Genomic DNA, 25,129 nt, shown 5'->3' with positions numbered 1-25,129 from the left:
GGTATCCAAAATTGCTCCGACTCCTTGGCTGATTTTTGAACCAAATCCATAGCCTTTGTAAAAATTAGACTGACTCCGACTCCCGACTGTTTATTGAAACAACCAACTCCAGGTACCCAACATTGCTCCGACTCCACAGCCCTGGGTGGAGGAATATGAAAGCTGCCATATTTATTTCCTTTTAAGACAAAACCGTTGCCTGGCAAACCTGTTGATCCTTTGCCTCTAATAATTTTAGCCGTAGACCCTGAACAAGCATTCTGACAAGATTGGCTGCATGCTTGTTTCTGGTGTGATTCAGACACTACTGCAGCCAAATAGATCAGCAGGGCTGCCAGGCAATTGGTATTGTTTTAAAAGGATGTAATATGGCAGCCTCCATATTCTCACTTCAGTTGTCCTTTAAGTGGACCTGAACTCTTGCACAGGACAGAAGGAAAACCTAGAGATGCACTTGGATTTAGACATTGTAGCCTATATATCTCTATCGAAGCACAAGTTGTAATTTGATCCCTTAGCTGTGTCAGTTGACATGGCAGAGTAGCTAATTTGTAAACACACCTGTGTCTGTGTCCATGAAAGCAGGAAGTAGACACTGCAGATGTATTGCAGCATTTGTATTGCCCTCTAAAAAAAATAAGTAACATCATAATAGCTGTAACAAGTGTCTTCTTCCGTTCAGGTTCGCTTTTAAAGAGGAGCTGTCAACCATACTATCTCAGAAAAAGCACCACATATATAAGTAGATAAATACTTGCTCTACTTAAATAACACATGTATCGTACTGTCCACGTTTTGATTTTAGTGAATTTTGTACAGTAAAAGAGAAAATCCTTCTTAGCATTTCCCATTTTAACTGTCTATTTTGAAGCCAATCCTGATGTCATGTCCTCCCTTACTCTCCTCTGCCTAATTTGCCCGCCCTTCGCTGTAGAAAGTGCATTGTCTCAGCATGAGAAATATTGGCCAGTCAGTGAGAAACAGAGGTGTGGGAGGCGAAAACAGGAGAGAAAGAGGCTTCAGCTAATCAGGCTGCATTAGTTAAGTCTGAGGGGAAGTAGAGAAGCAAAAAAGACAACCCAGCATGCCCTGCAACTTCCTTTTTGTGTACCAAATAACTCAGGTAAACTGGGGAATGCTCATTTATCAACAAGAAAAGTAATAAGGATTCTAACCAGGTCATCCAAAAATTTAAATCTCTATTGTTTACCAGATAAAAATAATTTATTTTATGCCCGATAGTTACACTTTAAAAGACAACCAAGATGAAATGAGATTATCGTAAGAACAGAGGCACCAGCAGGATAAAAAAAGGTAATAAAAAATTTAAAATTTGCTGGGAGGCAGTGGTGGACTTACCTCCGGAAAGCAGACTCAAAATACTGTCTGAATTAAACAAATTTATTATTGGTACCCCAAAAGATGCAACGCGTTTCGCAGGCACAGCCCGCTTCATCAGGCAATAAGATAGGGGACAAACAGTAGCTCGTCAGTAGCACGAATGGCACCTCTGTCGGTCGGTGACAGAGGTGCCATTCGTGCTACTGACGAGCTACTGTTTGTCCCCTATCTTATTGCCTGAAGCGGGCTGTGCCTGCGAAACGTGTTGCATCTTTTGGGGTACCAATAATAAATGTATTTGTTTAATTCAGACAGTATTTTGAGTCTGCTTTCTGGAGGTGAGTCCACCACTGCCTCCCAGCAAATTTTAAATTTTTTATTACCTTTTATCCTGCTGGCGCCTCTATTCTTTTACGATAATACTGTGTCCACCCCTGGTGGAGGGGTGACCTACCCCTTCTTTCCTGATCTACAGAGAGCGACATCTTAATCCTGAGTGAGGACAGGTCTAATCTCCTCACCTGCATCTACAGTGGTTGCCTAAGAGGTAACCCATGTTTGTGAGTATATTCATCTCACACTTACATTTATCCACGGTTTCCAATACATACTACACTATATTGGGCTCTCGGTGTCTCCTATTTAAGATGAAATGAGAGATTTGTGTGCTAGGCTCTGTACATACATGTCTAACTAGCCAGTTTTTTTTTTTTTCCCTCCTCTCTCTCCGGGTCAGACTATAGCATAATCCTCACTGTTAAAGCAGTAGGATCAGCCATACTATGCCAGGGAAAAAACACATATATAAGTAGATAAATACTTCATCTACTTAAATAACACATGTATTATACTGTCCACGTTTTGATTTCAGTGAATGGTATATAGTAAATGAGAATTCTGTTCCTGGTGGGGGCCATGTCTTTTGCCCACAGTTAAGGCTAACTCGTGATGTCATTTCTGCCCTTTACTTTTTTTCTTGTCTCCTCCAATCGCTGAGTCGCCTCAGCCTTGCTTGTAAACACAAGTGAGTAGGGGATTAGGTTTCAGATAAGGAGCTGGCAGGGAAATAAAGGGAAGAGGAGGAATAGATTATAGATAAAAAGAACCCCCAGCATGCAATTCTTTGGCACGACTACTAAAGGGCCAGTGTTCCTTAAATCATAACAGCAGAAAAAGTTGTGAAAGTTTTGAATGCAGGATTAGCATCTTTATCACTTAATACACTCAGACCAGTTGCTGTTGAAATTTGATTTTTATGGTGACAATACCGCTTTAAGTAATTACAGCCATAAAACAGTTTCCTGTCAGTAAATGGCTTCTGAGAGTAGGAAAGAGATAAAGGGTAAAAAAAGTCATAGATTAGAGCTCTGGCATACTTCAGTAAAGGTGTCATTGATCAGAGACCATGAAACAATAAACTTAAAAACTAGATTTAAATAGAAAATAAAACTGAAATATCGAAAGTCATTTTTAGGAGGATAGATATAATTGTTCTCGTCTGTTTTTCACCTCTGATGTCCTTTTAAGCAGTGCTGGTGCCAGTTGCCGGAGCAGGTACAGAATCCTGCTGCCTTAACAATACTTCACGTCTCAAAAGGAATGTAGAGTCCAGCTGCAGCCCACTGCCTGCTTTCTTGTCTCACAGTAAGGGGATTATTTATTTAGCAGAGAATATTGAGAAGATGCTGCAGCTCTTCTGTTACCACAAATAATTCAGCAGGTTTGGCTGTAGCTGGTAGGGATGGTCGGAAATGCCAATTTCCGATTCCGCGGTAATTCCGCATTCCGCCATTGCCAATTACCTATTCCGCTTTCCGGTACCAATTTCCGCATCCCAATGCGGAATTTCCGCCGGAAATCGCGGAAATTCCGGCCGACTTTAACATAGATTTTCTCAAAAACTATAAGGTCTTTTTGAAAACTTTTTTTTGCATCTTATTCAGAAGATTCTGTTTAATAATCCCTGAAAATTTGGTGCTTCTAGGACTTACGGGGGCTTTGCTATTAACCACTAAAGTCGGCTGATTTTTACTGTAATATAAATGCAGAAAATAGGCAGATGCAGATTTTCTGCATTTTACTTTACAGTAAAAATCTGCCGACTTTAGTGGTTAATAGCAAAGCCCCCGTAAGTCCTAGAAACACCAAATTTTCAGGGTTTATTAAACTCAATCTTGTGAACAATATGCAAAAAAAAGTTTTCAAAAAGACCTTATAGTTTTTGAGAAAATCGATGTCAAAGTCAGGCAGAATTTCCGCGATTTCCGGCGTAAATTTCCGCGATTTCCGGCGGAAATCCGCCTAACACACTTGCATTACCGATGTCCGCATTCCGATGCGGAAATGCAAATTCCGATCGGAATTTCGGAAATTGCATTTCCGCGGAATCCGAATGAGCATCCCTAGTAGCTGGTTTCTGCACTCTCATGTCTACATTCTAGAGAACTGCTGCTCTGTCTTGTACTCTGGGGAACGTGAACTATAACAAACACACATTGCTGCCTCACTGGCTGTGACTTTGAGTTCTTTCAGGCTCGGCTCATATCGTACGGTGTGGATTTGCTGCCATTGCAGTACAGATACTGGGCTGGCACAACCCCTGCTTCCATCTGGATTTGCCTACTTGCATTTCCACAGTATGAGTTATTCAGGCACCGTGGAGACAAATGTTTGACTGGGTCTGTTCTGTGTGTCTTATTAGTCTACTATCTACTATCTGCTCTCTGATGCGGATCTTGTGTGAACTGGTACAGTTACAGGAGATGAGAACTTTGAATTAATGGAGTTGATGGAAATTTATGCTCCCAAGCAAGTTTTTGCAGATTGGAAATTGACCAGCAGTTGGATTCGACTGGTCAATTTCCAGGCTGCTTTAATGTACATTAACTCGACATTTATTACCATCTAATGGATTGGGCCTAATGCTAAAGCTATGTGTGGATTTTAAGTGAGGCCTGGGACCCACCAGCAGAGCTTTTCTTATTGCTTGTGAAGTAAAAAGCTCTTGGTAGTAAAATGCTATGGTTATGTTCCCACTTGGGATGTGTGAAAATACTCCATAGCATTACATTAGCAAATTGCATCCCTCAAGTGGGATCACCCCCATAGCTTTACATTACCAAGAGCTTTTCACATTGAAAAGCGCTCCTAGTGGGTCCCAGGCCTAAGTGTTGTCAAAATTGTTGGTAGTTTTTATGAGTTTAGAAAGTCTCATCAGTCTGCCGACAGCTTGTACTCACGTGCAACTGTCAGCAAAATGACGGACTCGTTGTTTGAAAAAAAATACAGCATGTGCGTTTAGTCTCTGTGACATACAGAGATTATGTAGTGCAGTGATGGCTAACCTTGGCACTCCAGCTGTGACAGAACTACAAATCCCATCAGGCCTCTGCCTCCCCGAGTCATGCTTAGAGCTGTCAGAGTATTGCAATACCTTATGGGACTTGTAGTTCCACCACAGCTGGAGTGCCAAGGTTAGCCATCACTGATCTAGTGTGATGCTATTAAATGGATTTTGGTGACTGTATGAGATGAGATTTTACATGTCACAAATAAGCAGAACTGTTGCTCTACAAAAAGATGGCTTAAAGGGTACCTAAACTGAGCAGGATGTGGATTTTTTTTCCTTTTAAAAATACCAGTTGCCTGACTCTCCTGATGATACTGTGTCTGATACTTTTTAGCCACAGCCCCTCAGGGCCCTTTCACACGTAAGCGGGAATCGTGCGATTCCCGCTAATCGCAAAAGCGCTAGCATTTTTCAAAAACACTAGTGCTATATTAGTCTATGGCAGTGTTCACACTTGAGCGATTAGCGATAATCGCAGGTGTTCTACGATTATCGCTAATTGCAAATGTGTTGCATGCAGCATTTGTCCAGCGATTTAGGAGCGATCGCCATTAGCATATATAGAAACTCTAATCGCGATTGCTCCAAAACGTGAATTTGTACATTAATTTTTTTGCGTTAAATCGCGGGAAAAAAATTGCCCACAGAAACTGCTACCGCAAATAGTTAGTGCCTAGCGATTTTAGGTGTGCATGGGCCCTCAACAAGCATGCAGATCAGGTGCTCTGACTGAAGTCAGGCTGGGGATTAGCTGCATGCTTGTTTCAGGTGTGGGATACAGCCACTACTGCAACCAAAGTGATCAACAGGACTGGCAAGTAACTGGTATTGTTTAAAAGGAAACATCCCTCTGTTAAGGTTCCTTTTAGAATTGATTATTTTTATATGCTAAACGTGACTGGGTTGCGTTTGAAAACATTTTTTGGCACACACAGGCAATACACAGGGAAGCCAAAAAACAGATCAAGAATACCTGTGGTACAACGTAGCACTAGTGTTAGATCTGATAGGATTAGCTGTATGCTTGTTTCTGGTGTTCAGACATAATGCCAGAAACACCTGATCTGCTGCATGCTTGTTCAGGGTCTATGGCTAAATCAGAGGCAGAGGATCAGCAGGGTGGCCAGGCAACTAGTATTGCTTAAAAGGAAATAAATGTGGTAGTCTCCACATACCTCTCGCAACAATTATCCTTTAAGGCTTTTTTTTTTTTTTCTTTCTTTCTTTCTTACCTGGGGCTTCTTCCAGCCCCCTTAATTTGTACTATGCTTATGATGATCTCCTAAAACCTCTGGCCAGCAGTGGTGACTCCTGCAAAGCTGGCCAGTTGGTGGCTACTGTGGATGTGCCGGCCCTGAGCTGTGAGCACTCTAATCATGCTCCTATGGCTGGAAGCTTTCTGTCTATGCACAGTATACAGAAATCTGTACTGTGCATAACACTCCTGGCTCGAGGTTGCCGCTGCTGGCCAGTGGAGATCGTGAGCACAGTAGGAAGAAGCCTCAGGTAAGTTAGTGGTTTTTTGTATGAGTATTGGTAGCATTGCTGCAGAGATTTAATGGGATTAATGTGCACACTGCTGCAAATTGGTCTGTATGGCTGTTCTCTTAGAAGGAAGACTCTTCTAAAGATGGACAGGAACGCCTACAAACAGTTTTTTGAAGACAAGCAGACTATTTAGGCCTGGAAGCTACTACAAAACGCTATGTTGTTGTTGTGTAGCGATTAGCATTTTGAATAGGTTCTTTCAATTAATTTTCATTTTGTTAGTGTGCAGTAATGTAAAACCGCTTGCAAAATTGCTCTGTGTAGGTTTTGATGAATGATTATGCCAACGTTTATATACTTTACATTGCAAAAACGCTAATGCTCAAAAATGCTGTATGTCCTGTTTTGCGATTTGGCAATCGCTCCAGTGGAATTTGGCCCATCCATTAAAATTGAGCGTTTAGGAAAATTGCTTTCGGTTTTAATTGCTCCCTAAAAGCTCAGAAAATGGCTCTAGTGGGTTCCAGCCTCTAAGCCTTGTTCACATAACAAATCGCCAGAGAAAGTGTTCAGCAATTTAGTTAGCTATTTTCAAAGCCCTAGCTTAGAAAAGTGTTTTTCTCAGGTTTTTGTGGAATGTTTTTTTTTACAGTTCGCCAGGCAGTGAACTTTTTTCACCTATAAATGAATAAAGCTAATGTATTTTCATAAATGTGCTTGTAAAATTGCTGATTTTCTTATATACTTTCTATTGAATAGCAAACAGCTCCTGTACCATATTCTGAGTGTTTGTAAAAGTACATTACTCATGTGAGATGGTCAAGTAAGATGCAAATAAATTTCAGTTGCTGTAAATTTATGCACATTTATGTAGTTTGAAAGTCAACCAATCAAATCCTACTGAGGTAAAATTTCATTTTCAAACTGCATAAGTTTGCATTAACTTGACGTTATTTGCATCTACTTAAAGCGGACCCAAACTAAAATGTGTCAGAGTAGTGCAACTAAATATTTTGAATTAAAAACATACAAAGATAAACACTCCTTCAAGCCTATGAGCATTTCAGTGCATGCTTTTCACCCTTCTCTTTTCATAGCTAGGGCTATACAGGTGGCAGCCATTAGCAATTCCTCCATTGCTGGACATTACTTACTCCACCAGTTTGCTGGATTCTGTCCTGGCAATATGAAAGGAAGGGGTTCCTCCAATAAATATAAAATATTTTATATTTGTCATCATGCAGATGAAAAAAGGCTGCTATTTATTATTATAAGTTAGAAAATAGATTTTATTTCTGAAATCTTGTATTTTTAATTTGGGTCCACTTTAACCATCACTAATGTGAAAACACTCAAATTGTGCATCATTGCACTAATGCTTTTGCAGGATACCTAAGGTGACACGAGATATGAGTATGCACAGTGCTTACCACACAAATAACTATGCTGTGTTCCTTTTCTTTCTCTGCCTGAAAGAGTTAAATATCAGGTTTGTAAGTAGCTGACTTAGTCAGGAAGTGACAATAGTGTGACCTGCACTGATAATAAAAAAAAAAAAAATTCCAACTATAAAGCGCTTTACTAGTAGAAAATGGATTTTGAGAGTAGGAAAGAGAAAGTTCAATAGTTCATAGATTTCAGCTCTTGCATACTTCAATGAATATGTTATTGAGCAAATTCAAAATAGTTTAAACATAAGCACATTTAAACATAAAATATATGAAATATTTTTAGTCATTTTTTTTTTTTTTGGAGAATGAAGATAGATATGATCATTTATTTTCGCCTTGGGTGTCCTTTATAGCAATTTTTAAACTCGTCAGCACAAAAAAGTCACTCTTATGGTGCCCATACACTGTATAATAAAGAAGTTTGTTTTAATTTCTCATTTGTTTGATTGAATAAAACTTAAATTATTTTTGATAATTGATTAGTCTATTTTTGGAGAAATCTGATCGAACATGCTGGAAAAATCTTTATATTTGATCTAATGGAATAATCGGACGAAATTATCTAATTGAAAATGTACTATGTATGGGCACTGTTTGTGTGACCAAGTCCTTTGCCAATGGAATACTGGAACCATGTCCTGTAGTCTGATGAATGGAGGTGTGAGTGTTGTGGTTTGGTGGTGCTGGCACAGGGAAGCTACAGATCACTGACAACCAAGATTGGTAACATCTACTGTGACATATAGGGCAGTATTTCAACATAATCTCAGATGCACCTCTAAGACAACCACTGTCTTGCTAAAGAAGCTGAGGGTAAATGTGCTGGGCTGGCCAAGCATATCCCCAGACCTACACTTTATGGAGCATCTGTTAAGCATTCCCAAATGAAAGGTAAGTCTCTTAATGATCACCAGCTTACAGACTGGTAGCTGAAGGTGCTGATTTTACTGCCCGTCAGTTACTCTAGTTAATAGTTGGACACTAGTGAATGCTTTGTACCAACAGTGGAAGAGCATCAAATAAACACTAATTCCTAATGTCTCAAGTTACAAAATCAATATCAGTTCAGGTCATTTGCAATCCAAACCTATCCAATTATCCTCCGTGTATAGAAACCTGTAAAAGTGAAATCAAGGCTTACTAGCTCCGAACAACCCACAGGGGCGTTCAAGGAGCCCCTGGAAGCTACATGTTGCTTCCAGGGGCGGTTAACCGTGACGGGTAATGTCCCCCTAGGGGAAGAAAAAACGAACGCAATGCGAACGCTGCTGAAAGCCCAAACTCATTGCCGCCGCGATGCCTCCAAATGTCCGTCTGAACCAGCCCTAAAAGGCTGTAACTGCTGAGAATGTCAGTGTATGAAACTGGTTGAGGATACTTTCATAATGGCACAGTGTGGCATTTTACTGCTGCCTACTGCTAGGGCAGGGGTTCTCAAACTGGATGTTGTAGCACCCTGGTGTGCCTCAGCGTTAATCCCCATCCTTAGTGCATTGCCGTCAGGTAATGCAACCGAACATTGATAAACAATGTGGCTGCATTACCTGCCAGTTGACCTTTGTCCCTGTAGTTGTGGTTGAAGTTGGACAGAGTGGAGTGACTGGTCAGTGCACCTTTGCCTGGATAGGTAAGAGGTTTGTCCAGGTAATGGGGATCACTTACAATCTGCAGTGGGTAATGAAAAGGGGGTGTTACTAACTGCAGTACCCATGTGGGTAAATGTCTTTAAATATTACATGAAGATTAACTTATCCTTGTGCTGCATTATGGGTGGTAATTGACTATTTGGAGGGGTAATGCTGGGGGGGTTATCATTGAATATTTCGGTTGCTGTGCTGCAAAGTGGGGGGAGAGGAGACTGTCATTGCATTTATGGAAGGATGCTGCTTAAAGCGGACCCAAACCAAACATTTTTTTTAACTCAAAATTTCGTTGCACCACTCTGACACATACACAGATAAATAAACACTCCTGCAAGCCTATGAGCATTTCAGTGCATGCTTTTAACACTTCTCTTTTCATAACCAGGGTTATACTGGGGGCAACCATTAGCAATTCTTCCTTTGCTGGACACCAGCTACGCCACCAGTTTGCCGGATTCTGTCCTGGCAATATAAAAGGAAGGGAGGGGTTCCTCCAATAAATGTAAAATATTTTATATTTGTCATCATGCAGCTGAAAAAAGGCTGCTATTTATTATAATTTAGAAAACAGATTTCATTTCTGAAATCTTGTATTTTTAGTTTGGGTCTACTTTAATAAGCATCGCTAGCTACTAGATGGGGTGTTTATGGAGTGCTGCCCAATAAGTGTCATAACTGCATTTCGGTAATAGGTTTTGCTGAGGGGTGCTTTGAAAAAATTATTTCAAAAACCATTAACGGTGCTTACCCAAAAAAATTGAGAACCATTGGGCAATGCAAGTCTATGGGCTAGTTCACATTGCCTGCTGTGCAATGCGCCAGAAGTATCCTATCCAACATGACTGCATACCTACGTTACTGTGTGGCAGACAGAAAGTCGTGTAATGCTATAGCAACTTTTTTTTTTTAAAACCTTCCCATGAGTTTGTTGTCAGGCATGTGCAGAAGCGCATTTTGTCAATACATTTCTGCACACATCGATTTGGCCGCAGGAAGTGAGTGCTAGAATGCATCACTTCCTGTATGGCCTGCTCCCAGATGAGGATTACTGCATATTAAGGCTTTTTTTTATTGGTGCAGTGTGAAACTGGCCTTAAAGGGGAACCGAAGTAAGAGGTATACGGAGGCTGCCATATTTCCTTTTAAGCAATACCAGTTGCGTGGTAGCTCTGCTGATCCTCTGCCTCTAATACTATTAGCCATAGCCCCCGAAAAAGCATGCAGCAGATCAGGTGTTTGACTTTAACCTCCCTGGCGTTCTATTAAGATCGCCAGGGTGGCTGCGGGAGGGTGTTTTTTTTAAATTAAAAAAAAAAAACCTGTTTTATGCAGCCAACTGAAAGTTGGCTGCATGAAAGCCCACTAGAGGGTGCTCCGGAAGCGTCATTCTGATTGCCTCCGGCGACCAGAATAAACAAGGCCGGCCGCAATGAGTAGCCTTCCTTGTTTTGCTTACATCGTCGCCAGTGGGACGAGCGGAGTGACGTCATGGATGTCAGCTGCCTCCGATCCAGCCCTTAGCGCTGGGGAGGACCCTCTTTCGCCGCTGCAATCAGGCAGCACACGCGGCTGGCAAAGTGCCGGCTGGGTGTGCTGCTTTTTATTTCACAAAAATCGGCCCAGCATGGCCTGAGCGGCGACCTCTGGCGGTGATGGACGTATATATTCGTCCATATCGCTAAGGAGGTTAAAGTCAGATCTGACAAGACTACTTGTTTCTGGCGTTATTCGGATACTACTGCAGAGAAATAGACCAGCAGGGCTGCCAGGCAACTGGTATTGCTTAAAAGGAAATAAATATGGCAGCCTCCGTATACCTCTTACTTCAGTTCCCCTTTAAGGTTTGAGTCAGGCGATGCGATTCTTTTTAATCGAATGCTTTAATAGAATGCATTCTGGCTGGGAGGGACCCTTCAATATCCTTTTTGTTAAATTTTAGGTGCCTGACACCTGGAGGTTTCACCGAAAGATTGATGTGTGATGGGTTTCCTGCATGGAATGATCAGAACTTTTTACAATCCATGAGGCAGCTAGAGAGGATTTTGACCTGAAATTAGAGATGCTGGGCTGACCAGTACATGGGAGTTTACAACTTTTATAATTTGTAGAAAGGATGGAACAAAGGTTCCAACAACAGTATAAAACCATTAAACTTTAGAAGAGGAGGTAGTGGTGGACTTGCCTCCTCAATAAGTAGGCATTGAATTGTTTGATTTAGTAAAACAATGAAATGTGTATATATACAAACGCAACATGTTTTGCAAGATTAAACCTGCTTCATCGGGTTATAATTGTTCATTGTAGCTGCCAAGCGACCTCTCCTTGTCTATCTACAGAGAGCAACTTCTTAAAGAGAACCTGAGGTGAGAATAATATGGAGGCTGTAATATTTCTTTTTAACCAATACCCTGCCTTGCTTGTCCTCTGCCTCTAATATTTTCAACCATAAACCTTGAACAAGCGTGCAGCAGGTCAGGGATTTCTGACAATATTAGCTGCATGCTCGTTTCTGGTGGAATTCAGTACACTACTGCAGCCAAATAGATCAGCAGGTCTGCCAGGCAACTAGTAATTGTTTAAAATAAATATGGCAGCCTCACTCTCACCTCGGGTTCACTTTAAGGTAAACAACACTTAAAGGGAAGGTTCAAGCAAAAAAAAAAATGAGATTCACTTACCTGGGGCTTCTACCAGCCCCATGTAGCCATCCTGTGCCCTCGTAGTCACTCACTGCTGCTCCAGTTCCCCGCTGGCAGCTTTCTGACCTCGGAGGTCAGGGCCACATTGCATACATTTTTACGCATTCCAGCTAGTGCAGGAACAAAAATGTACGTGTTTCACCACTAACGCATAAAAATGTATGTGTTAATGTTCCTACACTAGCGGGAATGTGTAAAAATGTACGCAATTTGTCCCTGACCTCCGAGGTCAGAAAGCTGCCAGCGGGGGACTGGAGCAGCAGTGAGTGACTACGAGGGCACAGGATGGCTGCATGGGGCTGGTAGAAGCCCCAGGTAAGTGAATCTCATTTTTTTTTTTTGCTTGGACCTTCCCTTTAACAGTATAATAGCACACGTTTTATCTTTCTCCATAACCTGGTTATACTACATTGGGCTCTTTGTGACGCTTTCTGGTTTCCTCCAAGTAAACCTTATGGTATGGGTTGGTAAAAGCTAGTAAACCTTTTTCATTTCACCTTATTACATCTCTCAGCCAGGATTGCTAGCTGAGATATTTGGAAATAGGTTTGGATTGGAGCATTTAATAACCTGCACTGAATTTATACTGATTGTAGTTGCAAAGTGGTGTGCTGAAGTGTAGCTAAGGTCTAGAGTAGGGGTCCCCAAATATGTTGGGTCAAGGGCTGGGTCAACATACTTCAGACTGCTGGGGGTTCGGAGTATACATAAAATGTCTTTGCAGGCCAGACAGTGAAGCATACCCAGGTGAGAACCTGAAGTCCAATTGGACAGCAGTGTCACCCGATGTGGAATCAGATTAGAAACCAGCAAAATTACTGCTTTCTGGCTTCCATGTGGATAAGTGGCGCCAGCACTGCTGTTCTATATGTGGACCACCAGTATTTAAATATGTAGCTGACCGCATCTATAAGTAATACATTTTGTGTGTGGGGGGCCACATTCGGCCCGTGTGGCTTAGTTTGAGGACCACTGGTCTAGAGAATGCTCAACAGGAAAGCAAAAATGCTTCAAAATCTAATCAGAATAACCAACTCTGCTGGAGCTGTAATAAAACTAGGTTCATACACACACGGAAAACCTGTACAATACTACTCATTTTGCACTGGAATACAAAAATCTGCCAAATTAATCCTAATATTGTTATTGACAACTCTACTGCCCTGTTTAGAGACAAATGGAAAAATACTAAAAAACCATTAGGAAAAAAATAAAAATCACTACTGATACAACGGAAGCCAAAAAAACCAACAACATTTAAATGGTGTCATACCAACCCACCGGCAGCTGTGTCAAACTTCTTTGACCACGAAACAACAATTACCACTCATACCAAGAAGGAAGGAATGAATCAACTCTTACAAAAATAGAAACTAAAAGAACATTGACTGATAAATGGATACATTTGACTTTACCTCTTATTCCCATATACAGTATTTCACAAACTATAAAAGTCGGAAGCAGATTAACTTCACAACTAATATAAAATATACTCTATTATTCCACCACCACCCCTAACCAATTTTTTTTTTTTTTTAACAGCTTCCGGCCCACTATAATTGCAATCTATACCCTGCTTGGGACTGGTTATTCCTATCATATCGTAGATTTCAATTACCCTGCTGCCGGTATGACAGTAGAGCTCTGTGAGCCGGTCAGGAGCCAATTCCATTGGCTCTAGACCCTGTGATCACTGTGAGCCAATCACAGTGATCACAGGGTCAGGAGCCACAGAGCTCTGCTGTCATATCGACAGCAAAGTGAGTGGGGCTGCACCAAAGAAAAAAAAAGTATAGAAAAAAAATATCCCCGAGTACTAAGATGCAATAGATGCTAGAATGCAGTGGTCTGGAGGTCCAGTCTGTGCAAAGTTGTAGTTAGTACCAAGTTGCAGTGGGTGTGGAGTAGTACAACCCTTTGGACAATGGACGTCACATTAGAGGTGATCAAAGAAAGTCTCTAAAGCAGCTCTGAGGTCTGGTGGTTCCTGATCTGTGCTGTCTGATTGCTAAAGGAGGTGCCAGTGACGTCGGGGGACACCTGTAGCCACATTCAATCTTCAGCTGCAGAGATTTTTAGCGTGGATTACTACCACTGGAGGCAGCACAGTGACATAGTGGTTGGCGCTCTCTCGCCTTGCAGCGCTGGGTCCCTGGTTCAGTCGCAACCAGGGCCATATCTGCATGGAGTTTGTAGGTTTTCCCTGTGAATGTGTGGGTTTCCTCCAGGCACTGGTTTCCTACCTTATTCCACAAACCTACAGATAAGTTAATTAGTTTCCCACTAACTTGCCCCTAGACTACAATACATACACTACACGATACACACACAGACCTATGACTATGGTAGGGACTAGATTGAGGTTCTCTGAGAGAACAAGACCATATACTCTGTACAGCACTGCAGAAGATGTCGGCACTATATAAATCCTAAATAAGAATAATTCTGTCTAGAAAATTATTGCTAGCTGCAGGCGGAACGGGAAATGTCCTTAAAGAAAACCCGAGGTGGGTTCTAAGAATCTGAATAGCAGACAGAGGGTGGGTCTGCATATACTGCCCCATGTCTGTTGCTATACAGCGTCCCTCCAGGGCCCCCCTGCGCTCTGCCCCCCCATAAATCACACGCTGCTGTTTACCTCTGCCTATCAATCTTGCCGCTCTTCTGCCTCCTCTAGGTCGCCGCTCCCTGCCTGCGTCCCTTTCCTCCAATCAGTGCGGAGGGAAGAGACGTGGGCGGGGAGCGGTGACCTAGATGAGGTGGGGGAGCGGCGAGATTGATAGGCAGACGTAAACAGCCAGCTGGCGACAACTGCGTGTTGCCAGCACGGCGTGTGATTTATGGGGGGGGCAGAGCGCAGGGGGCCCTGGAGGGACGCTGTATAGCAACAGAGGCAGGGCAGTATATGCAGGCCCAGCCTCTGTCTGCTATTAGTATTCTTAGAACCCACCTGGGGTTCTCTTTAAATAACAAAGATTTCTCTCAGTGACGTATGCAGTATATTAAAAATAAAAAACTCAATGGAAAGGAGTCCAAATCATAACAAAACTGCATTTTTTTTTATTTGGATATACAGTAGTGAACCTACCTTCAACACTAAGTTTTAGTGCAAAACTTGAAAAACAAACTCTTTTTTAAATATGGTGATGATTGCTTTCTTGCGATACTTTAGCACAGCACAGTTCATTGGAATAGGAGGACCATTTATTAAAATTCTTTTAAACAGTACAAGCTCTAATAGTGAGTTTGCCAGAATATTTAAAGTCATATGATCTTTGAAGAAAAAAAGCTCTATCCACAAAAAAATAAAGGTATAAACAAGGTTGCCTACAGAGGTCAGTCCTGTGTGTGAAGAAAGCTTACATAGCCATTGAAAGTTACGGGAGAGGTAAAGTCTTCTACACGTCCCACCAGATCCTGCAAGCGATGACCAGTGTAGGCCTTGAACGAGGAGGTGCAGGATCTGGCTAGCGATGACCACTGTAGTCCTTGAACCAGGAGGTGACAGATCCAGATAGCGATGACCACTGTAGGCCTTGAAGAAAGAGGTGCCCGATCTGGCTAGCGATGACCAGTGTAGGCCTTGAACCAGAAGGTGCCGGATCTGGCTAGCGATGACCGGTGTAGGCCTTGAACCAGGAGGTGCCGGATCCGGCTAGCGATGACCAGTGTAGGCCTTGAACCAGGAGGTGACGGATGCTGCGGCAGAGGAGATCATGCCCCCGGCACTGCTGCTGGCGATAGGCTGAGACATCATGGTGCTTTGGCTGTCCAGCATCTCCAGCGGCTGGGAAGGGATATCACAGAACTTGGGGCTTGGCAAATTCTCCCAGTCGGTGCCCAGATCGGTCTCTTCATCGCTTATATGCTCGTCTCCACTCTCATCGCTCTCGCCTGCTCCGCTCGGGTCTACAAATTCCATAGAGTCTTCCAGATCGGCGCTGATCTCAAATGGTCCAGACCTATTAAACAAAAGATGTATTTTACTATTAGCCCCTTCAGTTCACTAATCGGGGATAAGCAAGGACAGTTTCACAAAATGCAAAACTGTACCGACCTATACAGGAGGGGAGGCAGGAAAGATTATCCCACCCCCCTGGCAGTCTGATTCTTTATGGTTTTAGGGTTCAAAAGCAATGCAATTTTTTTTGCAGGCTTTTAGACCCTAAAATCAGGAAAAATAAAACACACCGCAGAGAGCTCTGCAGCAGCCCAGCACTCACTCACCGCCCTGGGATCCAGCGCTAAATTTCTCCCTCCTTCCGCCCAGTGGTGCTGTAACCTTGTAGCGAGATTGCCAACTGTAGTATGACGACAAACGGCAATCTCACCCGAGGGATGCAGAGACTCTGAGGACAGAAAGGAGAATGGCTACCGGCGTCTCAATCGCCCAGGTGGTGACTGAAAACGCACTATGCTCTGCATAGACCTGCCAGTGGCTACCACGAGTCACACTCGGGGGTTACCACTCCTGACTTGTTTTTTCCACCTCGCGCCTGACTCTGCAGATTCGATCCACCAGAATGGATTTTCAAATCTGCAGATGATTGTCCTGTCAGATCTGCAGATGAATGTCTGTTAAACAAGGTGTGTATGATGGTCTGCAGATATCATAGAATACGAATGCATTTTGCAGGAACGGATCTTTTGCAGATAATGATCTTTTGAATGTGTACAGCATCTGTGTGTGCAGCATCTTGCAAAGATTTCTGTCTGATTGGGAGTGCAGCTCCATAGAATAGACTGTGTAGGTATGGCTCTCATACTACATGGAAGGGGGTAAAATTGGTCTGAGATCTTTCATTTATCTTTCAAGTGTGTACACACGATTAGTGTTAAAGGGATATTTAAGCCTTCAATAAAAAAAATAAAATGTTTACTCACCTGGGGCTCCTACTAGGCCCCTGCAGCCGTCCCGTGTCCGCAGTGCAGCCCCACGGATCCTCCTGTCCCCTGCCGGCAGCTAGTCTTGTTTCCGGCTGACAGGCTCGCTGTGCAGGCCTAGCCACGCATCTCCTTCGCATTCCCTTCTGCGATAGCGTCCTGCACAGGATGCTATTGCAGATGGGACCGCAAAGAACACTACTTGTGGCCTGTTGGAGAAACAAAACTAGCTGGCGGCGGGGAACCAGAGGCTCTGTGAGCGACTGCGAGGGCCCGGGACAGCTTCAGGGGGCTGGTAAAAGTCCCAGGTCAGTAAAACTGATTGTTTTTATTGAACGCTTAAGTATCCCTTTATAGTGTACCAAAGGCGGAATTGACGAGAGTAATTGAGACACAGAGGCATGTTAGACTGTAAATGACATACCTCTGCGTCCTTCCTGCTCTGCTCTCCGTTCCCCTGGTAACCACACTGCCATCACCTTAGGAAACGATGAGCTGACCACACAGAAATATTCTGGAGCTGCAGACGCGTTTGTAATTCAATGCTTTTATTACTGTCTGTTTCTATACATTTTCTTTTAAAACACATTTCCTACAGCCAACATCTTGTAGGTGGCAACTACAAATCCCAGCATGCCTTGCCAGACTTTAGTTGGTCAGATATTCTGGGTCTCTTCAGGACGGTTTTACACCTATTTTCTGTGTTGCTGTGGAGAGGTCTTGCCCCTGCCACAACACAAAAAAAGGACAAACATGACCCTGCGGCAGAGTGCAAAGACAGGGTCGTATGTATAGTGGTCACACCCAACCCCCCCCCCCCCCCCCCCCCCAATGACGTACTCCCTGCTGGGCAGGAATTACGTCACTATGATTCCTGTTAATCTGCGCGTGCGTGATGTGCTCTGTCGTTTACTACGTCGCTCAGTCATAAAGGAGATTTTGACTTACCTGCCCAGATTTTCACTGTCTGGACTGACCAGGTACATGAGATTCCTGAGGGTGTGCAGAGGATGTAACAGGTCCAGGTCCACATGCTGGGGAGAGAGAAACGCAGTCACCAGGGGGCCTCGTACATCATACACACTGCTGGACAGTAGCACTCAATGCATCGTATGACATAGTTGTGCTACATCATCCTTGCTTTTTGAAAATATGGAAGCAATAATTTGCCAATACATACTGTTTTAAAGTAGAAATACAATTTGGTTGCAAGGTAGTACTGTACTTGGGTCAGGCATTTTCTATAAACACAACAGTGATGGGCCACCTAGTGGAGGCACTGCAAACAACAAGTCTCACATGTATTCTAGTGTGTGCATCACAAGACCGAAAGGACCTTGTTACTGAACAGAGATGGAATTTTCTCCAATAATTAAAAAAAACTACAGCAGCAAAATTTGTGGAGAGGAATGTGACTAATTCCTCCTCCAATTGGTTGGCTGCAATCATGTGGTCATAACAAAGTTTAACCCAAACTCTCACACAGGACACAATAAAAAGTCTTCATTCCACATATAAGTTGCTTAGAAATTCTCTACTCCTGTATCATTTATTTAGCCAGATCAAACTTTCCTATCAGTAGCTGGATAGACTGCAGGACAGCTCTGCTGGGATCTCTGTCAGCTCTTTCCTCATACATAAAACACTGGAAAGTGAATACTTGTTAAAGGGAAGGTCCAAGCAAAATAAAAAAATGAGTTTCACTTACCTGGGGCTTCTACCAGCCCCATGCAGCCATCCTGTGCCCTTAGTCACTCACTGCTGCTCCAGTCCCCCACTGGCAGCATGCCGACCTCGGAGGGCGGCGGGCCGCATTGCGTACATTTTTATACATTCCAGGTAGTGCAGGAACATTAACACATACATTTTTACGTGTTAGCGGATCAATGCGTAAAAATGTACGCGTAAAAATTTATGTGTTAATGTTCCTGCACTAGCGGGAATGCGTAAAAATGTATGCAATGCGGCCCGCCGACCTCCGAGGTCGGCATGCTGCCAGTGGGGGACCAGAGCAGCAGTGAGTGACTACGAGAGCACAGGATGGCTGCATGGGGCTGGTAGAAGCCCCAGATAAGTGAAACCCATTTTTTTATTTTGCTCGGACCTTCCCTTTAAAGCTTGAGGCTGGATTCACAGTTGTCAGTTGCATAACGCACGTGTGTGAACTGCAATGCAGACAGGCCATAGACTTTAATACAAAGCGTGCCTGCAGCGAGTTAGAATGACGAGATCAGTTACAACACAGTACTGTGAACAGGCCCATAGAATTGTATGGGCAATGAGTTGACATGCAGATTTATTCTGCACCCTAACTGACCACTGTGAAGGGTTTTTTCTTTTTATAGGATTTCCACAAATTGTAATGAAGATTTGTTTTTCCTGCACAAAGGTTATCATGATGTAGATAATCCTTTAGAGAAGAAAAGTTCTGAGTTTAGTTCCACTTTAAGGTGCCCCCCGGCCATGGTGAGAGCTGCAGTTTACCTCCTCCTATTTCCCGAGTCTTTTGCCATGGCCCCCTGTACCATGTGATACCGTTGCATGTATGGTACATGCATCTGACGGCCAAGGAGAAAGATGCAGGACCCAGGAGGAGGTGAGCCAGGTGGGCCTGCAATACTCACCACAGGCCTGGGGGTCACATATTACATGGAGGGAGCACTGGGGGGCCAGGCAGGCAAAGGCAGCTACATTATTAGAATCTGTGTGCACTACACTTGCAGCAATAGATCCCTCCATGATTAGATTCCATCAGAAAGGGGTCTATCTGATGGTCAAATCTGAGAGAGAGAGAGAGAGAGAGAGAGAGAGAGAGAGAGAGAGAGAGAGAGAGAGAGAGAGAGAGAGAGAGAGAGAGAGAGAGAGAGAGAGAGAGAGAGAGAGAGAGAGAGAGAGAGAGAGAGAGAGAGAGAGAGAGAGAGAGAGAGAGAGAGAGAGAGAGAGAGAGAGAGAGAGAGAGAGAGAGAGAGTATGTATGTAAGAGTGTGTGTGTGAGCGTGTGTGCACGTGTGTGTGTGTCCCTCTGTCTGTGTGTGTATGTGAGAGAGTATGTGTCTCTGTGTGAGTCTGTGTGTGAGTGTGTGCGTGTCTGCCTGCGTGAGTGTGTGTCTGCCTGCCTGTGTGAGTGTGTGTGTCTTTCTGTCTGTTTGCCTGTGTGTGAGTGTGTGTCTGCCTGCCTGTGAGTGTGTGTGTCTTTCTGTCTGCCTGTGTGTGTGTGCGTGTGTCTGCCTGCCTGTGTAAGTGTGTGTGTCTTTCTGTCTGTCTATATGCCTGTGTGTGAGTGTCTGCCTGTGTGTGTGTGTGTGTGTGTCTGCCTGTGTGTGTGTGTGCGCGAGTGTGTGTGTGTGTATGCGTGTGAGTGTGCGAGTGAGTGTGTGAGAGTGTGTGCGTGTGAGAGTGTGCGCGCGAGTGTGTGTGCGCGCGAGTGTGTGTGTGCGCGCGCGTGTGTGTGTGCGTGTGCTAGTGTCTTTGCCTGTGTGTATGTGAGAGTATGTGTCTGTCTCTGAGTGTGAGTGTGCGCGTATCTCTGCCTGTGTGTGTGTGAGAGAGAGAGAGAGAGTATGTGTCTGTCTGTGAGAGAGAGTGTGCGTCTGTGAGTGTGTGTCTGTGTATATATGAGATGAAACTACAAGTCATAGAGGCCAGAAGGATTTCACGTACCTGGGAGAAGCAGAGATAGAGGATGTTGGAGTTCAGCTTATTCACCGCTCGGTTAAACTTGCATCGGCTCAGATTTTCCCCACAAAATTCACTGGAGAGATACATAAATGATATAGTAAGCCTTGGGAAATATGTCATTGTTGCATCAAATAAACCCTTAAAGTGAATCAGAGATTAAAATAAACTAATGAGATAAACAATTGGATCTGTCCTTCTGCTCCTAAAAAGAACTCTTTTAGATATCTCAAGGTTTTATTTTATGTATAAACATTTACAAAGCAGATTTAATGTTTCATAGTCTCTGCTCAATTGCAGTGTCTGAAGAGGCGTACGAGAGTAATCAGCGCAGGAGACTTGGGTGCAGGATACAGCCGGTATATGGCTGATCCTGCTGCCGCACAAGTTCCCGGCTGTGTTAAATACTATTCCCCCTCTATTGACCTTTTTATCTTTTCCGCTCACAGTAAAAAGCCCAGTTATCTGCTTGGGAATGTGTTCTATGGCTGTAATTTATCAGTAAGCAGGCTGAGTCCTGACTGGAGAAAAACTGTCAGTTCCATAGCTAATTATAAACACTTCCAGGCAGTGAAACAAGAAAATTAGCACAGCATGTCTGTATGCTTGCCACTGTATATGCACATGTCTATTTCATCATGTCACATGTCATCTCAGGTACACTTTAAACAGCACAACTACATAAAGGCAATAACAGGATTCATGGGCAGCACAGTGGGGTAGTGAATAGCACTCCGGTTCAAATCCCAGACAGGGTACTATCTGCACAGAGTTTGAAGTTCTACCCGTGTCTGTGCGGGTTCCCTTCCAATTCAATGAAGTTAAAGAGAACCCGAGATGGGTTTGAAGAATGCTAATTGTACACAGAGGCTGGTTCTGCATACAATGCACACCCTCTGTGTCTGTACAGTACAAACTCCTGATCTGCTGCATGGCTAGAAGTATTAAGCTGGCCACTAACGGTCCAATTTCTAGCGAAAAATCGTTCGAGCGATCAGAAATTCTGATCGGACGAAAAATCATTCACTACACCATCAACTAACCAATCATTGCTTCCTATCACGACCACCAAGAAAATCCAAATTTTCGTTTGACGAAAATTCATTCGGGCGACATTTTTTTCACTTGTTCATAATCGATTGTGTCCACCAATGGAGATTATTTACAACCAATCCGATCAGAATTTCTGATCGCTCGAACGATTTTTTGCTAGAAATTGGACCGTTAGTGGCCAGCTTTAGAGGCAGAGGAGCTGGAGCCTTGAAGTTTAAAATTTTCAGGCGCTATTGTCGGCTGTATTTTTGGGGGCTGCCAGCGTTTCGATATCGGAGGGTGAAGATGATGGGGAAAGCCTCATTAAGATCCAGAGGCTTCCCCCTCCTGTTACGAGTTGTATTTAATGCTTACAATGTATAGAGCTGAACTGAAGGGAGCACACTTTTCTACAGACAATGTAAGAGGTCAGAGCTCAGTAGGTCTGCTGGAGAAGGTTCTACCGCCTCCAGGAAGTGGTCACAGCATGGATGAGAAGGATTTATGAACATTCTGAAAGGTGAATTGATTAACGCGCTGACATTTTCCTAATCGCTATTCATACTCGCCTATTATAAAGCTTTCTTGGTAGGTTGACATTTAGTAAGTGGGACAGAGTGTTGACAAGCTGGGTTGCATAGCATAAGGCAGCGCTGATCGTGTATGCTGGATTATTCTGCTCCATATCTACAAAGAACAAAACAGAAACAGTCATGTCACAATTACAGCATTACATTAAAAATACTTTACCGGCCAGAATATTATAACGAAGTATCTCACTAATACTATAAATGCGAAAGTTTGGATATTTGTTAATCACGCAATAACAGCTGAAGGGATTTGAATTGAATACATTGTTCTGCCGCACTGTTGCTGTGAATCAGTGGGCAATAAAGAGACCAAAACTATTTTGGCTTCAGACTCTCTTTAAACAGCCAAGAAACAGTGAGAGACAGCTCGAGATAAAGTTTTACTGCAGGAAAGTTCAAAGGGTCATTAGCTCTGCTTTGTTTTATAGCTTAAAATACAGAGTGTGGTTTCCAAACTGCAAATATGACAGAATGATTCAATGTGTATAAAAAAAAAAAAGCTATATAGCCTTAACCTCTTGACGACCAGCTAACGCCGATTGGCGTAAACTGGTCGTCTGCAAGTTTCCATGGAAACGGCCGCTCGTTCGAGCGGCCTTTCCATGTCCATTCACGGAGGCTGTCTCCGTGAACAGCCGGAGAGCCGCCGATCGCGGCTCTCCGGCAAAATGTAAACACGCGGGGAAGAAATCCCCGCTGTTTACATCATACGGCGCTGCTGCGCAGCAGCGCCGTAAGCCAGATCGGCGATCCCCGGCCTCTGATTGGCCGGGGATCACCGGCATATGATAGGCTGAAGCCTATCCTTCAATGCGCAGGACGGATAACCGTCCTGCGCAGGCCATGGAGGGAGAGGGAGGGACGGGAAGCCTGGGAGCGCCGAAAACGCTGCGGAGGGGGGCTTTGAAGAGCCCCCCCCGCAAAGCGCAGAGAGCCGGCGGCGATCAGACCCCCCCAGCAGGACATCCCCCTATGGGGAAAAAAGGGGGTAAGTCTGATCGCCCTGGCTAAAACCTGATCTGTGCTGCGGGCTGGAGAGCCTACGCAGCACAGACCAGCCAGAAAGCCACTGGTCGGCAAGTGGTTAAAATAAAAATATGAGACTTTTCTTTGCTACTAATGTTCTATTCATTATCCATACTACACATACAATTCAATATATCATACTTTTTTCCGTTTCAGGTTTGCTTTAATGATTGTTACTGGATCATTAGGGCAACTCTGCGCTGCATGTACAGACATGCTTCACTGCTGCTGGCCAGGAGGCGCACACTGATCAATGGAGAGGGGAGGGGTGGAAAGGTTTCTGCATGGATCTATGGGAAATGCAGTGCAGTGTGTACAGACAGGCATGTAGCAGGATGCAGAGTGTCACCCAGAGCTGTACAGTGTGACATTACCAGGTCCCTGTGCGCTCCGCTTCTCCTCCACCCAGTTGTAGTACGCCGAGTAGTCTCCGTTGTTGGGCAGAGTGATCCAGGGCCCGGCAATGCTAATGCTAGTGTCTCCGTTGTGGTCATCGCACACCCATCTTCCAGAGAGGTAGGTGGTCCTCCTAGCTTCCGCCAGCTTGCTCACAGTGCTAGAGGTCATTGCATTGTCGTTTTCAAATGAGACGTCCGCTGGATCCCTGAGAACACACATATGCAGGTGGAACATTACATACAGGCAGGGCAGGATTTCCCAAGAGGCACTGTAGGCATATGCCTACCCCCCCCCCCCCGTGCCTCCCTCCCTCCTTGCCTATGCAGAGTCCTGATGAGAGTGTAAATGAAGGGTTACTCACCCTGTTCTTGGCATTCCACTGATTGGATCTCCCTTCAGCCAGGGGAACCTCTAGCTACTTAATACCAAGGTTCCTCTATCTACCTTATACTTGGGGGCACCTCTAGCTTCCTATGATGGGCAAGGGACAGCTGGGCCAGCCAGCACACTTGCGGTGCAGTTTGGCGGGACTTTGTAGGTTCATGGAGGGCAAAATCTAAGGTGCAGGACATCTGGGCCTATAGGCTCCTGTGAGGTTAATCTGGGCCTGCAAACAAGGGCCTGATTTACCAAATGGTCTCCTGTGACCCAACTGCAAATATTGTGTGTGACCCAAAAATGACTGCCCAGACTCAAGTAACTAACAATGGTCTTCTTTAAAATGGTGAGAAAAATACCACCCTTCACCTGGGTCATATCGAATCAAAGGAACGGTTGCTGAAAGGAAAGCTTATGTGACATGATGAGATAGACATATGTATGTACAGTGCCAAGCACACTAATAAATATGTTGTGTTGCTTTTCTTTTTTCTCTGCCTGAAAGAGTTAATATTCAGCTATGCAATTGACAGTTTTTCTCCAGTCGGACCCAGTCAGACTATAGTGTCCCTTACTGATTAGGAATTACAGATTCCTGGCAGAGAAATGAGCTTCTAAGAGTAGGGTATAGATAAATAGGTCAAGCGTTCATACATTTTAGCACTGAGAGATAAGGGACAGGACTGTTTTATTGAGCTGAAACAAAACAATAAATCTGCTTTTTAAGTTTTTAAAAATAACAAAAATATGTGGGAAATTCAATTTTTAGGAGGAGGAGGAGAGAGAATTATTTATGCCATCAGTTTATTTACAGGACAACTATAAAAAGAGAAATATGGAGGCTGACATTTATTTCCTTTTAACCATTTCTGCCGCCCGGACGTGAAGCTTACGTCCGGGTGCTCTGCTGCGGTGCTTCGGCGCGCCCCCCGGTAGCCCTGGGATCAGTGAATAGGGACATGGTTCCCGATCACCGATCCGTCTCCCCAGCAGAAAAACCGAAGCGCTCTTACTAGAGGCTTCAGTCTTTCTGCACATAAAATTTTCCGTGTCCCCCTTGTACTTCCAGTTAGCGAGAAGCACAAGAAGAAAAAAAAAAAACCTCAAGGTGGCCATCTTTTGGCCAAACAGTGAAACCACATAACATTAAAATTAACTGTTTATTTCCCACACC

The 25,129-nt window shown here is 43.9% G+C and overlaps 1 protein-coding gene across 1 annotated transcript in view; it reads right to left on the bottom strand.

Annotated features, from left to right (window-relative positions):
- Nucleotides 1-15,002: 15,002 nt before the first annotated feature.
- Nucleotides 15,003-25,129, bottom strand: part of ATG14 (autophagy related 14) — a 35,102-nt gene continuing 24,975 nt past the window's right edge. Inside the window, 5 exon segments of the mRNA XM_068254959.1 lie at nucleotides 15,003-15,933; nucleotides 17,804-17,889; nucleotides 20,516-20,606; nucleotides 22,132-22,249; nucleotides 23,553-23,782. Of these exon segments, the coding sequence (XP_068111060.1) occupies nucleotides 15,627-15,933; nucleotides 17,804-17,889; nucleotides 20,516-20,606; nucleotides 22,132-22,249; nucleotides 23,553-23,782 (832 nt within the window). The 3' untranslated portion in view covers nucleotides 15,003-15,626.

Source organism: Hyperolius riggenbachi, chromosome 9 (genome assembly GCF_040937935.1).
Source record: "Hyperolius riggenbachi isolate aHypRig1 chromosome 9, aHypRig1.pri, whole genome shotgun sequence".
Lineage (NCBI taxonomy): Eukaryota > Metazoa > Chordata > Amphibia > Anura > Hyperoliidae > Hyperolius > Hyperolius riggenbachi.
This window is presented reverse-complemented; position numbering and strand designations above follow the sequence as displayed.